Source organism: Ambystoma mexicanum, chromosome 3q (genome assembly GCF_040938575.1).
Source record: "Ambystoma mexicanum isolate Mex_15411 chromosome 3q, UKY_AmexF1_1, whole genome shotgun sequence".
NCBI classification, from domain to species: Eukaryota; Metazoa; Chordata; class Amphibia; order Caudata; family Ambystomatidae; genus Ambystoma; species Ambystoma mexicanum.
In genome coordinates this window covers 1005503012-1005526055 of record NC_090926.1, presented here as the reverse complement: position 1 = coordinate 1005526055, position 23044 = coordinate 1005503012, and the positions used below count along the sequence as shown (strand labels likewise).

The 23044-nt window shown below is 47.4% G+C and overlaps 1 protein-coding gene across 3 annotated transcripts in view; it reads right to left on the bottom strand.

Moving 5' to 3' along the window:
* The window catches only part of LOC138583174 (alpha-N-acetylgalactosaminide alpha-2,6-sialyltransferase 2-like), a 722246-nt gene that overhangs the window by 359499 nt on the left and 339703 nt on the right, over positions 1–23044 (bottom strand). For all 3 annotated transcript variants that reach the window (XM_069655168.1, XM_069655170.1, XM_069655169.1), the window contains exon 3: positions 14567–14732. In XM_069655168.1, coding sequence (XP_069511269.1) covers positions 14567–14732 — 166 coding nt within the window. The remainder of the gene's footprint in view (positions 1–14566; positions 14733–23044) is intronic.

Sequence of the window (23044 nt, the reverse complement as noted above, 5' to 3'; positions counted from 1 at the left end):
TCCAAAATACAACCCTAGCTAAAAGGAACTTCAGAAAATCTTAAAGTCTTGCAAAGCAGCAGAACTCAAATGTTCCTGTGGATACTTTCTGGTCTCTAGGAAAGAATATACAAGAAGATAACCAATGTTGGAGACCCTGTTAAAGGACTCGCTAGAGGGTCACCAGCAGCGGCTTGAGTCAGAGGTTAGAGGGGGTTGCTCTGGAAACCTCTATTTGCACTCCAATGCTCTGGAGAGACATTCTGGAGAAAGGTAAGCAATGCCCTTTCCCCATAGTACCTTAGGTTTGAAGAAAACGTTTGTGTGTGATGGATGCTCTGTGATGTTGCAGCTCTGGACCCAACCTATGGATTTCTTGGTCTGATGACAGCCAGGGCAATGGACGAGATTTCTCCGCAGCAGTCTCACAGGAGGACCTCTGGCATGAGTTTCATCAACTTCTTTGGTCACTCTGTGGTTTTGGCACCTTTTCTGCAGCACCAACAAAGGACTCGATTTGCCCAGTCACTTTTCTTCGGTTACTGCAGTCTTGCACTCTGATGAGGATGTCTCGATGAATTGGATTGGGTATCTGGAGTAACCTTGAGTGTTCAGCAAAGGCATGGATGGGTTCGGCCTTTCCACAATGATGCACTCAAAATGTGCAGCAGGTCTCCTGGTATTGGGGTTGTGGAGCTCTGGAATCTCACAGGACCTCAAGAGATGGCTCAAAACAAAACGTGTCTTGGGATTTGTTGTTCCCACCAGTCAAAGGGAAGGAGTCATCCTCTGGGGAGTTCTTCTGTTGCACAGAAAACGCGCTCTGGACAGAAGAGGTCACTTCTGGTGTTTGGAAGGGTCTGCAGATGTCTCTGGTTGTCTTCTTCTTAAATTACTTCAGCTTCCAGTGGTCGACCTGCTTTTCACTCCAGGAGCCTCACCTTTTATACAGTTCCTGCACTCACTCCTCTGCAATCTTCCTCAGCAGTTTACAGAAAGGGGCGTTTGGCTGTCTAATCAGGGCAGCCAGACCCCAGTGAGAGCTGGTCCAGTCCAGGGGGGTGGAAAACTCCTCCCCCACTTCCTGCCTGCCAAGACACTCTGGAGCCTAAGCAGGGACACCCAAGAGTTCCTGCAAAAGGCAAAGCACACACACAGGCCCGCCCCTCCTAGAATGGTAGTGGAAGGGCTGACAAGGAACAACCATGCTAGTAATGGTGAAAAAAGAAGGGAGGCCCTCAAGTTAATACTTGGGTGCCGCTAATGTATACTACCGGGTCTATGGACATAGCCTGCAGTAATAAAGTTATGCAATGGTTGGTATAACTTGTCTACTGCCACCAGCCATAACTTGCAGATTGTCTATGTAACATAACAGGAGCAGAGAGAAGGGGGATACTAAGTGTCACTTTGACACTCCACTTAAGGTGGTGTGTGCCAATCTCTCAGACCATAAGGTTTTAGGAGATATATTAAGTACGAGCTGTAGTTACCCTAGGATAAAGAAAAGAATCTCAAAGGAGGACCCTAAGGGTCCCCAGCAGCACTGCCCTTAAGGAGCTGTGTGCTATGCAATAGTAAAATATTGATGTCTTTAAGAGTTATGGAGGAAAATAAACTCTATTGGATAGGTACATGTTGTAATGTATTCTTACCACGTTGAGTGTGAGGTAGTGGACACTCCATGTGGAATGTATTATCTAGACACAGCAGTTGGAGAATGAGCTGGAAGGGAGAGGCTGTGCTAAGGGTCTGTTAATGATTTAACTTAAATCGTATGCCAAAAGCCAATCCGTGTTTCCAAGCCATCATCATATCAACGGCGACGAGGATCACTGAACCTTAGAAGAAAGTGGTCCCCCGGCTTGTGCAGACTGCGTCCCTCCATGATCTGAGAGAGGCTCAATTTGATCCGCTCAGCCTACCAGCGTTGAATCAGACAGGCTCCTGTGGAATATCCCCAAGCTAGAGTAGCCATGGTGGAGATCGCCAAGCAACCTAACACCAAGTAAGTGCAGCTGGGAAGGGGATCGCCGTCAGTACGCATTGTATCGGACAGAAGCAGAAGCATAGCGCATGCGCAAAACATCCAAGTCCAAACGGAGCCTGACCTTCGCGACTGAAGAGCATTGTGCATGCGTGAGCTACATTTAGCACATGCACAAGGTCTCCACATCTAAAGAGGTGCCTGACCTATGTGACAAACGATCATCGCGCATGCGCGAGTATCGTCTCACAGACAACAAACAGCATACTGACTCAAGAAGCGAGAAAGCTTGCTTATTTCATTGTTTTTTGCTACAAAAGAGCACAAGCTTTGTACTCATGTGACAGTTGGCAAAAAGTGAATAAGAATAAAAGGCAACTATATATAACATTTAACAATTTTGATAATGATATTTTATGTGTATCGCGCTCATACACAAGTGTTTCAGAGTGCGACGAGGCAAGGGAAGGGAACAATGAAGAACAAAAGAACAATCTTACTAGGCCTACTGACATTGAGAACGTGCATGGGAGAGGGGAAGGGGAAAGTGCATGGGAGAGAGGGGAGAAGTGGCAAGTGCTGAGCAAAGGAATACAAATAAATAAATAAATAAATAAATAAAAGCAACAAACAGTGGTAGTGCAGCCAGCTAGTGGCAAGTGCTAGGTTAAAGGCAACAGACAGGGTGTGTCTGATAAGTGCAGACAACAAAGGGGTGCGGGAGCTGTAGGTTTACAGGATACCCCAGTGCAAGGGATTTCCAGGAGGCAGTGTGGGTGGGTGGCAGGGTGAGTGGATATCTGGGCCCAAAAGTCAGAGGGTAACCAGATGCACAATGCCGAGACAGAACAGATTAGCAGGGGAGAGGAGGAGCAAAGGCTGAAGCAATGAGGAAGGTCTTAAGGTGCTTCCGGAACCAGAGATGATTCTCCTCAAGTTTCATAGTGGCAGGGAGGCTGTTCCCAAGGCAGACCCCAGCGGAAGACAATGATCTACCTCCAGCTTGTTTATTTGAAAAACGACTGACCCTGAGGGAGTTAGAGGTGGAGGAGTGAAGAGCTCGGGAGGGAAGGTATTTACGGAGGGACCGCTGAAGGTATTTTGGACCCAAGCCCCAGAAAGCCATGTGGACAATACAAAGGGTCTTGAATTTATTCCTTGCAGACACTGGGAGGCAGTGGAGAGATTTCAGGGCTGGAGGGATATGATCCCAGGGCTTGATGCCAAGGACAAATCTTTAAGTCCTGTTCTGGATACGTTTCAAAGGGCGGAGAGTAGAAACAGGTAGATTTAGAAAGAGGCTGTTGCAATAGTCCAACCTAGAGAGAACCAGGGCTCGAGAGACAGTGAGCTTCTGGGCGAAGAAGAGGAAAGGCTCTGAGGAGGTGCAGTAGGAAGCTTGACTTTTTAGATACATCAGAGATGTGGGCAGTGAAGGAAAGTGTGGAGTCAAAGATGACCCAGAGGTTCTTAGCCTCGCAGTTGGGGGTAGGAGGAGGGCCAAGGGAGGCCGGCCATTGAGTGACAGGAAAGGAGGGTGAAGGTGTGTCAATAAGGAGGATCTCCATTTTACTGGCGTTCAGGAAGAGATTGGTGGCGGCACACCAATCCTGAATGGCAGATAGGCAATCAGAGATGAGAGAAGGAGAAGTGGTGGCCGAGTGAAACCTGAAAATGAGCTGAGTGTCATCCGAATAGCACTGAAAATTGGAACAGAAAATGGCAATGCACTGGGCGAGAGTTGCTAAGTATTGGTTGAAAAGCCAGGGTGAGAGGTTAGACCCTGGGGAACACTGCAGGTAGAAAGGGAGATAGTGAAAGCAAGGACCTAAGTTGGACCTGGGAGGGTCGATCATGATGAAAGAAGTTAGCCAGACCAGAGCCTGATCAGTAATACCCAGGTTGTCATGGAGATGATTGAGCAGGATGGTATGGTTGACTGTGTCGAAGGCAGAAGAGAGATTGAGTAGGATGAGGACAGAGGGGACGATAGAGTCAAGGCTGGACAGCAAATTTTCACAGATTTTCAGGAGAGCAGTTTCCGTGCTTCTAGCAGCTCTAAAGCCAGACTGATGGTTGTGGAGACAACCAACAGAATCAGAGTGAAGGTTAAGCTGCGAGATGGCCAGATTTTCCAAGAGTTTGCCCATAAAAGGAGTGATGGAGATTGGGCGATAGATGGCCGGGCAAGAAGGGTCAGCTGTGGGTTTCTTGAGAAGAGGCTGCACAAGAGAGTGCTTCAGGGGGGAGGGGAAGGTTACTGAGGCGAAATAGAGGTTGCATAAATCATCCAGGGCAGGAGTGAGGGTGTCAATGTGGTACTTGATGGTTTTGGGAGAACAGGGAGGAACCTGATTTGAGGAGACCATCTTATATCGGACTTTCTAGAGACCTTGTCAGGGGAGAAAATAGAAAAGGACAAGAAAGTGGGTGTTGGGGTGGCTATAGGAGGCCCAGAGTTCACAGAAGGAGAGGGCAGAAGAGGTGGGAGGGGACGAGAGGATGGACAGGATATCCTGTTTTTTTTCTTTAGATGAAGTGAGAGGCAAGGGCCATGCAAAGGGCCTGGGAGGCAACATGAGAGGTAGAGACTGCAAAAGGGTTGGCCAGCTCCTTGCAGATTTTAAAGAGTTCAGCAGAGTTGTTAGATGCCACAGAGACACACGCTTGGATGTGGGCTCTCTTCTTAGTGTGGACAGAGAGTCGGTATTGCCTTTGGAGCAGACGACAGGCCAGTTGGTCAGAAGATGAACAAGAAGCCCTCCATTTCCTCTCAGCCACACTACACTTACATTTAAGTGTAGCTAGATGAGACTCATACCAAGAATTGCACTTGGCTTTGGGCTTCGAATGGATCCTCATGACAGGGACAAGAGCATCAACAGTATTCGAAATAGACTAGTAGAGCATAGACAGGGCTGTGTCAGGATGTGAGTCAGACAAAGGTGGAGGAGGGGGGAAAGAAGGCGGTGGCGAAAGCCTCAACTGACACATGCTTCATGGGCTGGATGTCCAAGAAGGTAGGCGGCAGTGTTGGGGTAGGCTTGGCCTAGGCGGAAGAGAGGGAGAGATGAGAGGAGAGGAGGGAGTGATCACTCCAGGAGAGCGGAGTCGTCAGGGGATTGGAGAGGGGGAGGTCTGAGGAGATCAAGACATCAAGTGTGTGCCCTGCAGAGTGAGTCGGGCCAGAGGGAAGGATAGAAAGGGAGAGGGAATCACAGAGGTCACGGAAGAGTACAGAGGAGGAACATTGAGAGTCTAGATGGATATTGAGGTCACCAAGAAGGAGGAGTTGGGCAGTTGAGGCCAGAAGGGAGGAGGAGAGGTCCGCCCACTCAGAGAGAAATGAGGTGATCTGACCAGGAGGCCTGTAGATAGTATCCACTGTAAGGGAGTGGCTAGGAGAGAGAGAAAGCCTGCAGACAAGAAGTATGCACAGAGGAGTATGTCTGTGTGGGATTGATAGAGGCAAGAATCCACTCAGGAAAAATCAGGGCTACACCCCGTCCGGTCCTGGTGGATCAGGGTGCAGATAGGATCTTGTAGTCAACAGGGAGGAGAGTCAAAGCTCGTGACAGAGCTTGTGACCCATGTCTCAGTAAGACCGAGGACATCGAGGTCAAGTTTTCCAAGGGGTGGCAGATGTCAGAGAAGTGTTTGACAGCAGAGAAGGAGTTGAGAGTGTCAAGATGAAGAAGGTTGCCAGCCTTAAAGGCCTTCCGGGGAGGGGGGTACATATCAGAGGTACGCCCTGCAGAGGTGAAGAAGGAGCCCGATGTAAAGACCTGAGGGGGGGTCTGTACTTCCACTCTCTATATGGTAGAGGAGAGGCACAGAGGACCCCAGCCAAGATTCTCTATTATTGGTAAACGTGGTCGAGCAATCAAGGCCTAGCTTCTCGGGAGGTGATGCAGGCTGGTTCTTAAGTACAGTGTAGTCCCCAAGGCCCCACAAAGGAATGTCCACACACTGTATTACTGAAAACACAGTCTTTATATCATTAATATTCAAAGATATGTACACTATCACAATAACTCACTTAGTACTCAGAAGTCAACAATGGCAAATATATACAATTCTAAAGTGGTACCACCAATATTATCAGATCTCATTAAAGTGCATCAACTATACTGTTAAAATGTCACACAGATCAATAAAAAGGAAACAAGCAATAGAGAGAGGAGGGAAAGCAAGATGGGTGAAACAATAGGCAGAATACTGAGTCAGTTACCTAAACACAGTTCTTTGTAGAGATCCCCCCACCTGGGCAGCCTGTAAAATAAAGATATAGCACAAGCCCAGTCCATATATTGTTCAATAGTCTTATTTCCTCTTCTAATGTTTTTACCCCCCAATGTACCTGGTGGAGCAGAGTTCTTCGTAGAAGCGTCGATGGATCCTTATGGATTGTCGAGAGGCATCGAAGAAGGTGAACTTGGCGTCGACGAAGAGAAGTTCGAGGGTGCTGAGACCACAGCGTCGATCCAGGCGGTGCTCGTCGGTGACGTCCTGTGAGGATGAGGTGTGCGGAGCACTTCAGCCTCTGATAGTTCTGGACCGCAAAGAGTTTCAGATGAACGGTGGCCCAGCAAGGGTGTCGAGTCATCAAAGTCTTTGTGGCCTTCAGGTGGCGGGAAACCCACGGGCAGATTCTCCTCGGCGCGTTGGCGGCCTCAACTCTCTCCGGCAGGATAAAGCGGTCGTCGGTGCGGACAAGGGAGTCCTTCGATTCAGTACTTAGGCAAAGGAGCGGGCGGCTCCGGTCGTCGGCGGCACGGCATCAAGCGGCCCCCTCTTCTGGGGCAACACAACTTCGACAGGCCTCCAGCGGTTACACAAACCTGCAAACCCTGGTCGACGACAATGGACTTCGACGGCGGCGAAGGCCGGGTGCTTCACTTTGTTCTTCTCTGCGATCCCCGTCTCCGGTCGGCAGACTTTTGAGGGTCTGACTTCCAGGGAGCTTCGGCAAAGGTTAGCGGTGCTCGATGGTCCCTCGGAGCATGGGAAGAGGGCGCCTTACCAGGTCCTCTCTCAGATCAGTCTTCAACGAATTCGGCAGCTTTCAGATCATGTCGAAGCAAATGCAACAGCAAGTCTTCTTCTTCCAGCTGGGCGTCGAGGATCAGCAGTTCCAGTTACTCTTCAAGTGTAGACACTGCTTCTCAACAATTTCCAGTGGTGAGAGGTCCCCAGATATACTATTCTGTCTCTCATCCGCACTGCTGGGTCACACTCAGCAGCCAATCATACAGAAGGGCATTCATGCAGTCAGTCAGCCAACCAGGCATACAGTGCATTCAGGCCATCCTCCTCCCTCTCAGACACTCAAAACAAGGAATGTGGATTGGGACAAGTATCCAGCCATTCAACACTACACACTGCATTCAGGCAAGTTTCGGGCAGGGCTGTCTCAGTCTTTGTCTTTCATACCAGAATCCAGACAGCCACAACAAGGAGTGCATATTGGTGACACTCCATTCACCCAGGTCCCACCCACAGGGTGTACCCACAACATACAGTCACTTGGAAGGCTCCAGCCAGTCTGGACTGGACTTCACAACAACACCATATATGGAACTTCCACCCAACAGCCAGTCAGGAGGAAGGGACAGAGTCGGGGCTTCCCAGGACTTTGGGAAAACAAGGTAACAGGCATTAGAAAGCAAGAGGCCACAGGGGCCATCTTCATTTCTATCAGGAATCAACTGATTCCAATGGCAGGGCCTGGGTATCCCAAAATGGAGGATACTCAGAGCACCTGTCAAATTCAGCATGGAGCTGCCACCAGCCCATACCCTGCTCTGTGGGCCACCCACAGGTGCCCAAAAACATACACTAGGGGCACAGGGTTATACCCCCACCCATGGGTGCCATAAGGGTATCCCATGGGTCTGTACACCAAATCAAAAACAGGAAGAGCTGCACTGTCAGGAGTCCCACATGGACTCCTGGGCAGAAGACAATACAGAACGCAACTGAAAAAGGACTACAGGACAAGGACAGGGAGGCCCTGTCCCTCCAATGCATTTCCAGCATCACACCCGAGGACGGAAGAGAGGGCAAGGTAGCCAAGGGCGGGGGAGAAGAGGTGGTAGCAGGAGATGAAAGGAAATTGATGAGGCGAGGGAAGTGCCTATCAGTGAGGAGGAGATTGGCCTGAGGGTGTCGCAGATCATTAATTTGTTTAGTGCCTGCAGAGTTTGCACTAAAACAACTATGTAATCTCTGTATGCTGGCATGTGGATGACCAAGTTGCCCATATGTGAAACATTGTCCTTTAATCAGTCAGACCCAAACAAAGAGAGTTTGTGAACAGGTTAAAGAGGACAGGATAACTATTCATCCCACATGCACCCTACAATCAATGCACACTAGATTTGTCACCTCACTCTTTCTAACAAAACATATATATTCGGTATTGTTCGTATGAAGAGTAACCACCCTCACCCATCTTGAATAGGACAATTGAGATGCCATGGTCAAACAGCAGCTCCCGACTGATGAAATCAAAGGCAGTGACCAAGTCCATATAGGCAGACTACACTACAGCAGTTCATGTTTGATAAAGCAGAGTTTGCTTCAATCAGGTAGAGGTTCAGGCCATGGTGTAAGGTGTCCAGACCTTCCTGGCTACTATGTTCATGTTCTGCACCCTGTATCCAGATCAAATGTATCTTTCTGAATAGCTTAATTGAATAAGGATATTGGTCTTTTGCTGTTCAGGGACTGCTCTGTCTCCCTTTTTGTATATTGGAAATATATTGGAAATATAACATCCCTCCTCTAAGAGTCTGGAAACCTGTGCATTTTGAGAAGGTTCTTGAACATGTTACACAGTAGTTGGAACCATATTTCTGGATTATGTATTTGAATGTTAGCAGGCACACAGCCCAGCCCTGAAAATTAATTATTCTTTAATGACTGAAAGGCTGCCTCAACATTTAAAAGAGAAAAGCATAGCAATTCCATCTTGGCTTAACCAGGTGGCTACACTTGATTGCTCTGAAGTGTCCCTTCAGGGGATTTCAATTCACATGTCACTAACTCCCTAAATCCTACCATTAATTGAAGATATTACTCTGGCAGCCTCTCTGAGTCAGCCTGTTCAAACAAGCTGTACGATATAGTTACCAAGTTGGCTGAGAAGATCTGGTGGATTAAGATATTGTGATGCAGTTATTCCCACCTGATACTTCTTCTATTACTGGACACACTCCCCCCCCCGCATTTTCTGGGATGGGAGTCAAAATTTAAAAGCGGTATTTGTATTAAGAAAGAGGCCCAAGTGATTGCTATTTTGCACCCGGGAAAGACAGATTGACCAATGAAAATCTGTCTTTCCCTGGCATGATGCTCTAATCACTGCCTGCACCGCCGCCATTAAAATTGAAAAGGGAGTAGGTCCCTTTTGGGATGACGGTGGCCATTTTGGAACATGTTTCTTATGGCCGCCGTCATCCAAAAAGGGACATAGTCACTTTTCCGTTTTAATTACAGAAACCATTTTCTTTCCTCTGACGGGAGATGGGCTCATGCTGAGTTGATCTCCCGTCGGATAAAAAAAAAGAAAGAAACTATCTGCAATCCCAGGCTGGGAATAGCTTTCAAGCCCTGAAGGGAGGGGGGGGCGGACATGGGCTTTAATGGCCTACAGCCAGAGCTGAAGCCCTTAGCCTTGCTTGGGTCTACCTATGCTTGGGCTGGAAGGCTGCTACAGCCCATGATCCCCCTCCCCCCACCACCAGGTCGTGTAAACTGTATTACTCTATGGATTATTTGGAAGGTTCTAGTGCAGTTCCAATGAGACACTGTGGGACAGAAGTAGTCAATAGTGAATTTGCCTTGCTGGCCACTAAAAGTAAACTTGCCCAGCAGGCCATAGGAAATTCGGCTTGCAAGACCCTTATTCCCCATTCATGCCATAACCAAGAAAAAGTAATCCCTGATAGTCTGCCCTGCTATATATCAAATATAAAGATTCCCCAAAGCTATAGGACCTTCATAGCCAAATAGTTCCTCTTCCAGGCCTTTTCCTTATTTTACCAATTTTAATAAGAGGGAATATGTGGAGGTGATTTAACCGGTTCCATGTGAATATGTTCCTGATAAATACACAATCATTACAAATTATCACTGGGAAAAGGCAGTGGTTAAGATGCTGTCGTTATGGCATTTCGTTGTGTATTGTCCCCCTCATTCCATGTAGTGGAAGCCGGGGACACCCCTGCAGCCCGGACCCCATTATACGTTCAAGGGGAGCTGGAGACACCCGCGCAACCCCTGCTACCCTTGATCTTATAATGGGATTCAGCGACATTATGTGTGCCGCGACGGCCTCTACCTCTTTAAGAGGTCGAAAAGGAAGCAAGTAGATCGAGGAGTCAATGAGCATGAATGGCTTGGGATCTATTGGACATGGAGGGAGCAGCTCTGAATTACTGGTAGTGTTACAGTTCCCTTCAAAGATATTTCATGTATAGCTAAAGACATTCCAAGGATTGAACAAATGACCGCTGACACTCGTTTAAATCCAGTCATAGTGTTCTTATTTTCGATCTTAGGAGCCACTTCAGGACCTGTAATAAGCCCCAACCAGAGGGCGGTAACCCTAATACTAGGCAGTGTTTGGTTGTTGACTTTAGGGCTTTCACATGGGGCAATGCCTGGCCTGTGGTCTGGACGCCATCTTGAGAACATTCATGGGAGTATACAATGTCTTATGTTCCCCTGTCTGATGAATAACACATCCTGTTTCTCGTGGATTCACCTCACAAACAGGAAGATGATTATTTTCTAACCCTGTATCATAGACCTAAGGGCATTTATTTTGGTGCTTTTCTGCCTGAGTGTCCTCTCCCCTTCTGTCTGGGAGATTAGCGGAATCTTGGTCAATTAGAGTAGCTTGATTGTCATCAACACTTTCAGGTGAGGGTAGAATCGTTGAAGTAGTCAGGCCCCATTATTTCAGGATACACGATTCCAGAGGCAGCCCATCCCTCATTCGTTCTGATATAGTAGGTTGCCATATCCTTTACCACCATACCTAGTTTCCGGTGGTCATTTGGCCTAAATATATTCTGCTGTTTAGTCTGGCCAACGGCCGCTTTGTTAAACAGGCCTTCACTCGTCTTTTTTCCCTCTGTCCATTGGGGCCTTTTACATTGGATGCTGTCATGGGTCGGTAATCAGTCTTTCTATAATTAATGACCTCAAGTGTTTTTCTGTTTCAATAACATTTACAACTAGGTGTGAAGAGGCCTAGCCAGAATCAGCATCTCCAGGTTAATTGAGCTCTTCCTTAGGGCATTCGACAATGCTTCCTATGGTGGTAGCGGGGGAAACTTGGATTCCGCAGTAATATCTTGGACTTTTAATTCCCCTATTTTATTTTAAATAATGATCTAAGAGGCCTATCGGTGCATTTATATTTGAAGGCATATTTTCCATTCAGGAGTTAATGCCTTCCCTTTTTGCCACCCAATAGAAAACGGCATCCCCTGTTGTGAACACTCAGCTCTTTAGCCTGGTTAAATCACAGATCTTCAATTCAACAATTCATCAGTTCACCAATTCTACCAGCAATAACAATGTTCATAATATAGGCGGTGGGAGTGACCATCTGAATGACTTGGGAGGCATCCATTTCCCCCTCTTGCCACCACTCGGGTACTTTGGTTTCAGTGAATTCTGAGTGTTCATTCCAGGCAATGACTGCAAATAAAAATATACAATGGCCGAAAATCTGGGAGTTATTCCATAGGCGAGTGACAATCATATAAATCACCCAGTCGCCTGTAAAAATACACTGCTGTGATGTCCTAATAAAAATATCTCTTTGCAGGAAAATGCTGCAGCTCATTCAGTAGCTTGAACATATAATCAGGTCCTAAACCCACGTGATTACACAATGGGACATAAATGCAGTAGCATACAGTCCTGTGTGGTGCTCATTTATCGACCTGGGTTACCAGGATTCGAACCTGCATTGGCAGGATCTGTGCGGATGCTATCTGACCAGCTCAGATCTTTACTTTTTTTTCAAACAGCCGGGGAATTAAACCACAAGTAGAGAACGACGAACAATTCATAACCACCTCAAGTACATCTCTTTCTGACAACGCCAACCCGGGAAACATTGTATGTGACCAAACTAATGCTTGGTGACCACTCTGTGCACTGTGTTGTGTAGCTGAGTACCAAATGCTGTGCACAAGGGACTTTTGAGAGCTGCTAGTGGGTTAGGGCAGTCGTTGTACAGGAGGGGAAAGGGCATGCTATCTCCCCACTGCTGCTCACCAACTACTGCATATGCTGCTCTATTGACCTTCCACCAAGCTCCAGCTACTGAGCTCCCCCTTCTCCCCCTCTCTAAGGTCTTAGCGATGTTCCCACTCTCTTCAGCTCTTCTGGTGTCCAAACTGTTGCTCACTACTGCTGCTTTCAGTGCGAGCAGTGTATTGTGCCGGCAGTGCCTAAGAGGCCGCAGGGATGCATGTACATTCCAAAGAGAAGTATAACTGGGTGCAGATGGTCTAAGAAAAGAGGCACACTTCATCTGATGGCAAACCAGAGGATTCTCACCCGTGTTCATGACTGGCAGAACTGGCCAACTGATATCGTCTCGGGAGGATAGCTCTGCTGCAGCAAGTGCTTGCCTTGGAAGCAAAACGACGCAGAGCCGCACAGGTTCGATCCCCGGGTCCGGACTTAGAAACCTCTTGTTATAAATAACCTATCCTATCATACCTATCATATACATGTAGGGTATAACGAAGCGGACACAGGATTTACACAACCTGTTCATCACACCAGCCCTACCAAATGTACATCGGCACCTCTTACGTCTTAGAGACGGAGGGAGCCCAAGATCTCTGAGAGGCGCAGGCGATGCCGAAATGCCAGGGACGGACGTTCCGGCATGACATGAAACCTTCCAGGCCTTGAAATGCAGGTTCTCCTCCAGCCTTGAGTTGGGATCACGGGAAATGAGAGTGGAGACTCAGATGAAAATTCCAAAAGAGCTGGATACCAAGCTTGCACTTGCCATGTAGTCGCCACTAATACCAGTGGATCTTCTCTCTGAACCTTTGTTAGGAACCCCACTATTAGTGTCTTTGACCACAAGGGTGAGGAAGCACATCTGTCGCACATCCGCAGAGCATGAATCTTGCACACAGGTATGTCTAAAATGGGCATCAGACTTCCTGAAGCCTCAAAAACAGGTGGGAGGCAAATTGCAAATCATTGAAATCTCGGAATGCCAATCCGACACTGCATTGGAGAGATTGGCAAGGTATTCTGCAGTCACCGCCAACTTCCTCTTTAAGGAGAAGTATTTGGCAAGTTCTGCCAGCATCCTGGATTTTGTACCGGCTCATGCACCACAGAAATGGTGTCCATCTTCTTCAGGAACCATACATTCGTGTGTCTCTTGCTCAGAGCTCTTATAACGAACTCTTCAGCCAAGGACTCCAGGGAATGTAATAAGGAGGTCCAGTTACCAGTTTGGTTGGCCCAGAGCCACATCTGGCAGCCCAGCCAGTACCACTTGCATCTACCTCTAACAGCAGGTTCAGCAGCCAAACACTGCGCTCCTGTTCCAGGGCTCCAAGTTCTCCAGCCACAAGACAAGCTCTGTTGATGCCTCCGAATCCAAGGGGACCACGTGGGAGTATGACAAACCCTTTTGCAGATGATGGATCTTCAACCGCTTTAAAGCTTTGTAGTACAAGGGTCTTGGAAATATAGCCTGGACTGAGGAGGTGAAAGGTTGACCAGCCTGGCTAATACCCTGAAGGAATACTTGACCTCCTTTACTTGTCTCACTTTCTGTGATGGCTAGTGCGAGGTTGCTGAAACCCTGTCTACCCGCAAGCTGTGAAATCCTGAGTTGAGGGAAGTAGTCCAAGCAGGCTTCTGTTGGTTGATGAGGAATAGCAAGCCGTGCAGCTTCCCAATGGAGGGACTTTGCCCTCAGAAACTCTCACCTGACTACCTCACCTCTATCCCCTCATATACGACCTTTGTGAAGTAGCTTAATAAGCTCAAGCTGGCCTTGCTTTGAACAATTAAATGGACATTTCAAAAGAGCAACACATCTCACCTTGCCATGTGGCCCAGACTCAGAGCCCCATACCTCTTCATATCTGTGCCCCTGGTAAATACACGTGAGAAGGGATACACTGAATTACCTCCACTGAGGTGGGGCCTTTCGGACCTACCCCCTGATATTACAACAATACAGTGCACGATCGATGAACATTTATAATGTGAAGACTCCGGCCGCTCCACCGAGCTTCACACAACAGGCCGCAAGTCCCCTTCCCGTGCCCTCCCCAATGCCACCTATCAGCAATACCTCCCTCTGCAGGAGCCACCTGAATGAACAGCCTCTCAAGTAGAAGCCACAAGAGCCCTATACACATATAACGATACAGACCTATTACTCCGACAGCCAAATGTGCCCCTTAGCCCTGCCTCTGCGCCTGTGCTTGACCCATAGCACATTTCTCAATTCAGTACTTCCTTTACTTAACCAAATGGCTTTGATTGCTAGACTTTTTCCCCTCGACAACCAAGAAGAAAGAGAATACTCACTGTCCCAGCTGGTGTGATTCCATCCAAAGCAGCCGTTGTATATCCGCAGCCTCTCGTACTCCTCGGCTATTGCATGGTTCTTCCACACTAGAATGGGAATCTTCCCCAGGTAGATGTGCCTGAAATCGGTGGACATGATTCTCTTCCTGATAGCAGTTGGACAGTCCTGTTGGGGAAGCCAAAGGACACAGTTAAGGAAATCCTGGGCACAGTGTGGATTGATGGCATTTGGGGATATTTGCCATTCATATTGGCCACTCAGGACATTGCAGGACCGAATAACACTGACATAGCGGCATACTCGGATTAGTGGACAATCCGTTGAGGCAGCTAGGTTATCAATTTCTTCCTGAATGCTAGGGCCCTGATCAGAGAGTTGTGGGTGGGTGAATGGTTTGATAGGATTTCCCCCAATTCTGGATAGAGTGAAGGGTTCCATGAGTATCATGATGCCCCGCCTACCACCTGGACATGGCAAAGGCCTGCGCTGGTATAGTCCCATGCATGGATCATCTGCACAATACGGGGAATGTCAACCCACTGCGGGTGGCAACGTGTGTCCAAGGACTGAAAAAAAAACCTGCAGCTCTAAATAGCACATTGACAGTCAGTTAGTGAATCTTTACTTCGACGGTTAAAAATCATCATAAAAGAGTAATAATGCAATCAAAATATAGAAATAAAAATAATAAAACCCATGCAGAAAATTAAAAATGGGCATAAAACCAATTAGTTATGCTGCAAGTACTAACCATTCAATAATTGAGCTCCCTCTGAGATATACATCACAGGCCGCTCGTTTATCCGGCACAGAATCAAGTATTTCTTTTTTGCATCAGCAATTGTCCTGTAGTTGAACTTTCTTAACAATGCGATCAAATACCTTGTGCTTAAAGCATGAGAAAGAGGGCAACAAAAATGAGTTGGATCATCCAGAGATCTACCATTACAGGGGCAGAGTGCGCTGGAATGATAACCGTTTGTATCATTGCGTCTAGCCCTTTGGGGGCTCGAATGGGAATGGTCCCCGGAATGGGGATTTACCGGGTCCTCCAAGGTCGGAATGACCCGGTAAGTCCTTATTCCGGGAACAAGGTAAGTGGGTAAGGGGGTAGAACCGGCTCAATCGCAGAAGGTTGGAGGTAGAGGAGCGGAGGGCTCGGAAATGAGAGTAATTAGGTAGGCATTGTTGCAGATAGATAGTTCCCAGGCCTCAGAAAGCCTTGTGGACAATGCAGAGGGTCCTGAACTTGATTCTTGCAGCCACAGGAAGCCAGTGAAGGGATTTCAGCGCCAGAGAGATGCAGTCCCTTGGCTTGAGGCCAAGGGTAAGTGTTGCGGTTCAGTTCTGGATGAGTTGCAGAGGGCACAGAGCAGAGGCAGGGACGTTGAGAAAGAGGCTGTTGCAATAGTGCAGCCTAGAGAGAACCAGGGCTTTGGAGACAGTGAGCCGCTGGAGCAAATTGAGAAAAGGAAGAATACCTCTGAGGAGGTGTAGTTGGTAGATGGATTTTTTAGAAATGTCAATGGAGAAGGAGAGAGTGGAATCGAAGGTGACCCCAAGGTTTTTTGTCTCGCAGGTGCGTGTGGGCGCAGGGCCAAAGGAGGCAGGCCAGAGTGAGAGTGGGAAGGCGGGTGCAGGAGTCCCAATGTGAACAATCTCAGTCTTACTGGCATTGAGGCAGAGGTTGTTTGCAGCACACATTGTCTGAATTGCGGACTGTCAGATATGAGCGAGGCAGAGGAGGTGGCTGAGGGTAGCCTGAAGGCTGATTTTCTGGTTGCACCTGTGATATACTGCAATCATGCCTCAAATCACTGACCACTTTTCCCCACTTCCTCTCATGCACCTTACTGATGTGAATACTTACTCCCTGAGTCTGTGGAAGGTCGATTCCAATTCATTTTCCCATTTGCTTTTCGTGTGCTAAGCAAGTGCTCCCTTGGTGGTTGGTGGCACTTTGCCAAAACGGAGAAATATCTCTATAACTGAGGTTAATGAACGATAGTTCTTGTGTGCAAAGTTTGAAAACCCTTCCTGTTACTAGGATTCGTCATCAGTATCACCATTGTGCATGTTTGTTTACCTGTATGCATAACAGAACTGCTAGCTGTGAATGTGTTACTGTGCCTTGTCCCCGCGCCTTGACATCTGACGTTTGGGTGTCCAGCGGACTGTATGTACCCATCCCTTTTTGGGCACAATGCCAGAAATATTTAAAAAATACAGATTTCCTGCAAAGTGTGACTGTCCAGGAGATTATACCTCATCATCAAAACGGGTGACGGAAGCCGCTGAACACTATTTCATCTATGGGGCATACAGAGAGTTTTTTTATTATTATTTATTTGTATTGATTGGCTGATGAATCAACTTTTCAATTTCTGAAAGACAAGTGTTCATACAAATACACATTAATACATATATCGAATTCAACTTAAAGTTGAATATATACAATAAAAGCAGTTCCAAATTCGAAATAAAAAATAATGTGCAATAACATTTTAACTGGTAACTTCATCGCCACATGTCAAGGACGGTAATCCCACTTAATCTTCAATATCATTCAGTCCTAACTCCAGCAAAAAACCAATAGTGGCTATTCTTATGGTCATCTGCAACACATGCAGACTATGTGACCCCAGACTGGAGCCAGAGATAGGCAACTGCCCATCAAACCTGCAGCTGGGAAAGGCCAGAACTGGTGGGCACTTCCTCCCAGACTAAAAAGCACACTTCTGCTTCATGCTAGGGAGCACGCCGAAAAGAGCAGCAAAGGACAGTAATGCCACTTAATCTTCAATATCATTCAGTCCTAACTCCAGCAAAAAAGCAATAGTGTCTACTCTTAAGGTCATCTGTCTAGCATCATTCATCATTATCCATACACCTCAAGATATTAAGGGGTGACCAAAATATTTACAGCGTTGAGTGTGAACTCTAGTACAGAAAGCAACAATATGTTTCAGTGTTTCAGAATGTTCAGTAAATTTACAAAACCGACAAACGTTCACATGAGTCGCCCAAAGAGCTCGTCTACATAAGATTTCTCTAGTCGGCCATAGAAAAGAGAGTTTATTTTAAGACAGGCAAATACGGAGCAGTCACTTTGGCCAAAACGATCTAATAGAATTCAGAAGGCTTATATGCAACGTATACTGGGGCCCAACAGCCCGAGATGAGGACAACCTCATGGAAGTACTACTGGAAGCCATAGACGACGCCAGGATTGAATGCCCACTATTCGAAATTCTGCTATGTGGTGACTTGAACATGGAATGTTACGACAAAAAGCAGAGGAAAATAGAGTTCCTGCCTTTGAACGCCTTAAAAAATATAACGAGAGGCGTGGCCATGGAGAAGGAACTGCTTGCCAGAAATATACACTTGGTAAACGGAAACTTGGCGGGCGACAAACCAGCCGTCCGCACATGGAAACGGGGTGCCCAAACAAGTACGTTGGACTATATTTTTGTATCAGAAAACCTCTTTGGCAAATTAATATCGTTGGAAGTGATCCCCACGATCCTGAGTGATCACAACATCCTGGAACTCAAATCTGAGGCCTGGAACAAGCTCTCGTCTGTACCAGGTAAACATCTACCAAACAAGTTTCTTGAGTCAACTCCTGGTGGCAATAGACTACGCATGGGAAGAAAAGAGATGGCCCTGGTGCTGGATTCCTTAATCAAGGACCAAGGTCCCAACTTGATAGAATATGCTGAAACACTGAAGATCTTTCGCCCAGAAGTAGTCGCCAAGGAAATTCACCAATGCAAGCGACACCACTATGATCACCAAGTAGTGACAAAAAAAAACTGGTAAAAAAAGCCAGGAGGTTATATGTTAAAACCAGTGCACCAGCTGACTTAGTCCGGTATACTAAAGCTAGAAACACCTACAGGAACTGGCTTAAGAAACACAAACATCAAATAATGCAACAAGACAGTGAGAAGATGCTTCACCTACTATCTATTAAAAACACCACTGGTATTTGGAAGTTGATCAATGAAATAAACATCCCTTCCGACTCAAAAATGGTAAATCCAATAGCCTCAGAAGTTTGGGAAACTCACTTTCGGAACCTTTACTCTATGGGGAAAATCTATGGTCCTGCCCCATTCTTACCATCGAATGAGCCTTGGGACTTTAAATTTGGAAAACAAGATATTCTAGACCTTATTAAACAGTCCAATTCTTCAAGGGCTGCAGGACCTGATGGACTTTATTTATTTATTTATTTATTTATTTATTTATTTATCTATTTATTTGCATTTATAAAGCGCACAAAACTGCCCTGGGGCATCGTGGCGCTGTTACAGCAGACTTAGTCTTGAACACAAACATAGGAATATGTTTACAGATGAAAACCGAGTTACAGAGTACATTTCACATTGGTAATAAACATTGAGCTTAGAGGTTATGCTATGCTGTGGTTACAATGCAAGCATGAATGTGCATGTGGAGGACTTTAGCGGAATAGGAGGGTTTTGAGGTTTTTACGGAAGGTGTGGTATGATTTTTCGTTCCTTAGTGAGGTAGGTAAGGAGTTCCAGTTTTTAGGTGCGAGGTGTTGGAAGCTGGTTCCTCCCGCCCTGGATCTTTGAAACGTGGGGACATCAATCATGTTGGTGCGGTGAGCTCTGGTGGGTCTGATGGAGGCTTTCGGTGTGATTCTTTCTGCGAGATAGGGTGGGGCATCCAGGGAGAGGCATCTATGGGTGATGGTCATGGCTTTGAAAAGTATGCGTTCTTTCACGGGTAGCCAGTGAGCATCTTTCCTTGCTTGCGAGATGTGTTCTCTTTTTGGAATGGACAACGCTGCCCGGAGCGCGTTGTTTTGCGTGATTTGGAGTTATTTTAGGTTGTGGGCGGAGGTGCCTAGGAACAGGGCATTACAGTAGTCTAGTTTTGTACCTATAGTGGTTCTGGCGATGGACAGGCAGTTTTTAGTGGAGAGAAAAGGCTTGACAGCATTTATCACGTTGGTGGTGAGTGCTGAGGAAGAGGCTATGGCGTTGACCTGGCGAGACATAGATAGTGAGGCATCTAGGTGAACACCTAAGGTTTTAACAGTCTTGGAGACTGTGATGGTGGAGTTGTCGATGTTGAAGGATTTGTATTGGGGGGGGGAGTTTGTTGAGAATTTCATTGGTCCCTACTATGAGGATTTCGGTTTTGTCCCCGTTTAAGCAGAGGCCGTTGGCCGCCATCCAAGTTTGGATGGCTGTGTAGATTTTGGTTAATGCTGTTGCATCTTCTTCGTAGGTCCCAGTTAGCGGGAGTAGTACCTGAGTATCGTCTGCGTAGTTGGTGTATGCTATGTTACGACAGTCGAGGTCATTGAAGAGAGGAAGGGTGAATATATTGTAGAGAGTGGGGGCGGTGCAGGAACCTTGGGGGACGCCGCAGTGGATGGTAGTAGGGGTTGCCGAGGCAGTGTCTGAGAAGACTTTCATGAGTCTGCCATTTAGGAATGAGGCCACCCATGCAATGGCTTCCGGGGAGAAGTGTGCTTCATTTTTTAGGTGCATGCCTAGGATATCGTGGTTGACAAGGTCAAAGGCGGCAGATAGATCCAGTAGGAGAAGGAGTGCCGGTTTGCCTTTATCCATAGTGTCTGCAAGTTGTATTTTCAGATCAAGTAGGGCTGACTCTGTTCCGTGACCTGGTCGGAAGCCTGACTGTCTTTTGCCTAGGATATGGTTGGTTTCGAGATAATCCTGGATTTGTGTGTAGGCAATTTTATCCAGAATCTTGAGCAGGAAAGGCACAGTGGTGATGGGCCTGTAGTTGGTAGCTACTTCTGGGTCGAGGGTAGGTTTTTTTAGAAGCGGGCGCACCCAGGCTTCTTTTAGACTGTCAGGGACAGTATTGGTATTGAAAGAGGCATTAATGAATGATTTAAGGAAGGGGGCGAGTGTTTCAGTGCAGTCTTTGATCAGACTGGCGGGGCAGGGATCTCCTTTACAATTGGATGGTTTGATCTTGTTCATTATCCCAATAACTTTGTGCTCTGTGACTTCCCTGAATTTGAACGGGGTGGTGGGGGCTTTGGTGGATGGGGTCCCCGAGCTAGGGGTGGGCATGTGGCTCGTGGTGGTGGGAGATTTGAGGTGCAGTGATAGGTTTTTGTGGTGCTCCTTAATTTTTGTTTGTAGGAGTTCAATTTTATTTAACAGGGCAGATTGTATGGAGTTGCATCAGATTTGGTCTTTAACAATGTCTTGTGATTTGGTGGCCGGTGTGGTGAGTTCGTTGAAAATGGCGAAGAGTTCTTTAGATTCGGAGCTTGCATTAGCAATTCTATCATTATAAGAGACTGATTTAGCTGTGATTATGGCTTTTTTGTATTGGGCAGTGATTTTTTTGTAGGAGGATAGGGTGGCTGGGGAAGGCGATTTCTGCCAGGTGTTTAGTGCTTTTCTTTTCTGTGAGCGGAGTTCTTTGAGTTCAGTGGAGAACCAGGTATTTCAGTGTTTGATAGTTTTGGCTTTTTTGGTCTGCAAGGGGGCAATGGCATCAATGGCGGTGCTAATGGTGCTCTTGTAGATATCTGCTAATTCTGACGGGTCAGATGACTTGAGGTCTGTGGAGAGGATGTGAAGGTGGGGTGTAATTTTCTCTTTAGTGAGATTTTTTGCACATCTTGCCAGTGCTGGGGGGATGGGGTTAGGTTTGTTTGTGTTAGATACGGCGGGAATGAAGAAGTGAATGAGGTGGTGATCTGACCAAGGAGTCGGGGTGATGGAGCTAATGTCGATGTGACAGTTGTGGTCGGCTATCCAGTCCAGGATACGGCCTTTGTTGTGTGTGGGTGAGGTTATTTTTTGGTCGAAGCCCAGTTCTTTTAAGGCTAGTGCAAGAGATTTAGCTGGCTTGTCCTTTTTGTCGTTATACCCCAGGTTAAGGTCACCTAGAAGGATGCTTTTGGAGGTGAGTTTTAGGTTTTCTGTTAGGCGGTGTACAAGGTTCTCATGGAACTCTATTAGTGGGCCGGGCGGGCGGTAGACTAGGTTGAAGGTGATGGTGGAGTTAGGGGAGAGGGAAATTTTTATAGCTAGAGAGTCTATGGTGTCACCTAGATTGGAGGTGATTTGTCTGGCCTCGAGGTGATCTTTCAGGATGAATGCTACCCCACCACCTACTGAGGAGAGGCAGTCTTGCCGGATAATGGCGTATCCCTGTGGGATAGTAAGGTTGAGGGCTGGCCCTGCAGCGCTGTGCAGCCATGTCTTGGTGATGGCTAGGATGTCGAGGTCCAAGTTAATTAGGAGTTCGTGAATTTCAGTGGCATGGGCAGGGATGGATCTAGCATTAATGAGGGCACACTGTAGGTTGTGTGTGTGTTGGGCTGAGGTAGGGGTGGTGTTGAGTGGTGCCGCCGGGATGGGGTGCGGCATGGCGGGTTTAGGTAAGGGTGATTTGACTGTAAGGGCTGGCGTATTAGGCGTGTTAAGAGTGATGGGAGGTGCTTGGTGGGTGAGTCTAGGGTATCTAGAACGGAGACCTAGGAGTTGGTTCCTGATGTGGATGGGTCTAGTGTAGGAGGTTATGTTGGGTGGAGGATGACGTGCTGTGGGGATGCTTTCAGTGAAGAATGATGGTAGGAAGTAAGTAGGAGGAATGTTGGAGAGGAATGCCAGTGGGGCAGCTGGTGAGCTGGTGGATTGGGGATGAGGCATGGCGAGGGTATCGTTCAACACGGCACAAATAGAATCAAAGTGCAGTGTGGGCAGCAAAATCACGGCACAATGGAATCATAAATACAGATGGGGCAAGATCTGAGGCACAACTAGAATCAGAATGCAGTGTGGGCAGCAAAATCACGGCACAATAGAATCATAAATACAGATGGGGCAAGATCTGAGGCACAACTAGAATCAGAATGCAGTGTGGGCAGCAAAATCACGGCACAATAGAATCATAAATACAGGTGGGGCAAGATCTGAGGCACAACTAGGGATGGGACCATAGGCATAACAGAATATTAAATAGTGGGTAGATTCGAATTTTGCAAGGGGTGGCTGGAGCACAGTATGCGAATGCACAGGGGGAGTCAGCAAATGCGAGTGGGATTAGGATAGTACATGCATAAGTACACGAGGCGCTATAGCGCGCACGTTTAGAATTAGTGTTATGAGGAAGTTTGCAGGTCAGGCTGGATGGAGGTCGACATAGTAGGTGATCAGGAAACAGTTTGTACAGTACCTTCGGTGCAGTGGCTGACGGGCAGAGTTCCTGGCCAGTGGGCAGTGTTCGGGCAGGGACAGGCACAGGACAGGCGCCTTAGTGTGCGCCTTGTTGTGGGCCGGCTCACGCCTGCCGGTCCCACACGATCAGAGAAGTGGATACGCTGGGCGGGGAGGACCAATCAGGTCAGCAATCAGCAACCGTGCTGCGGTGCGATCATGGCGGCCATGTTGGCGTTGTGTGCTCTTCTGGTCGGCATCGGGGTGCTGTGGCATGCGGGCATT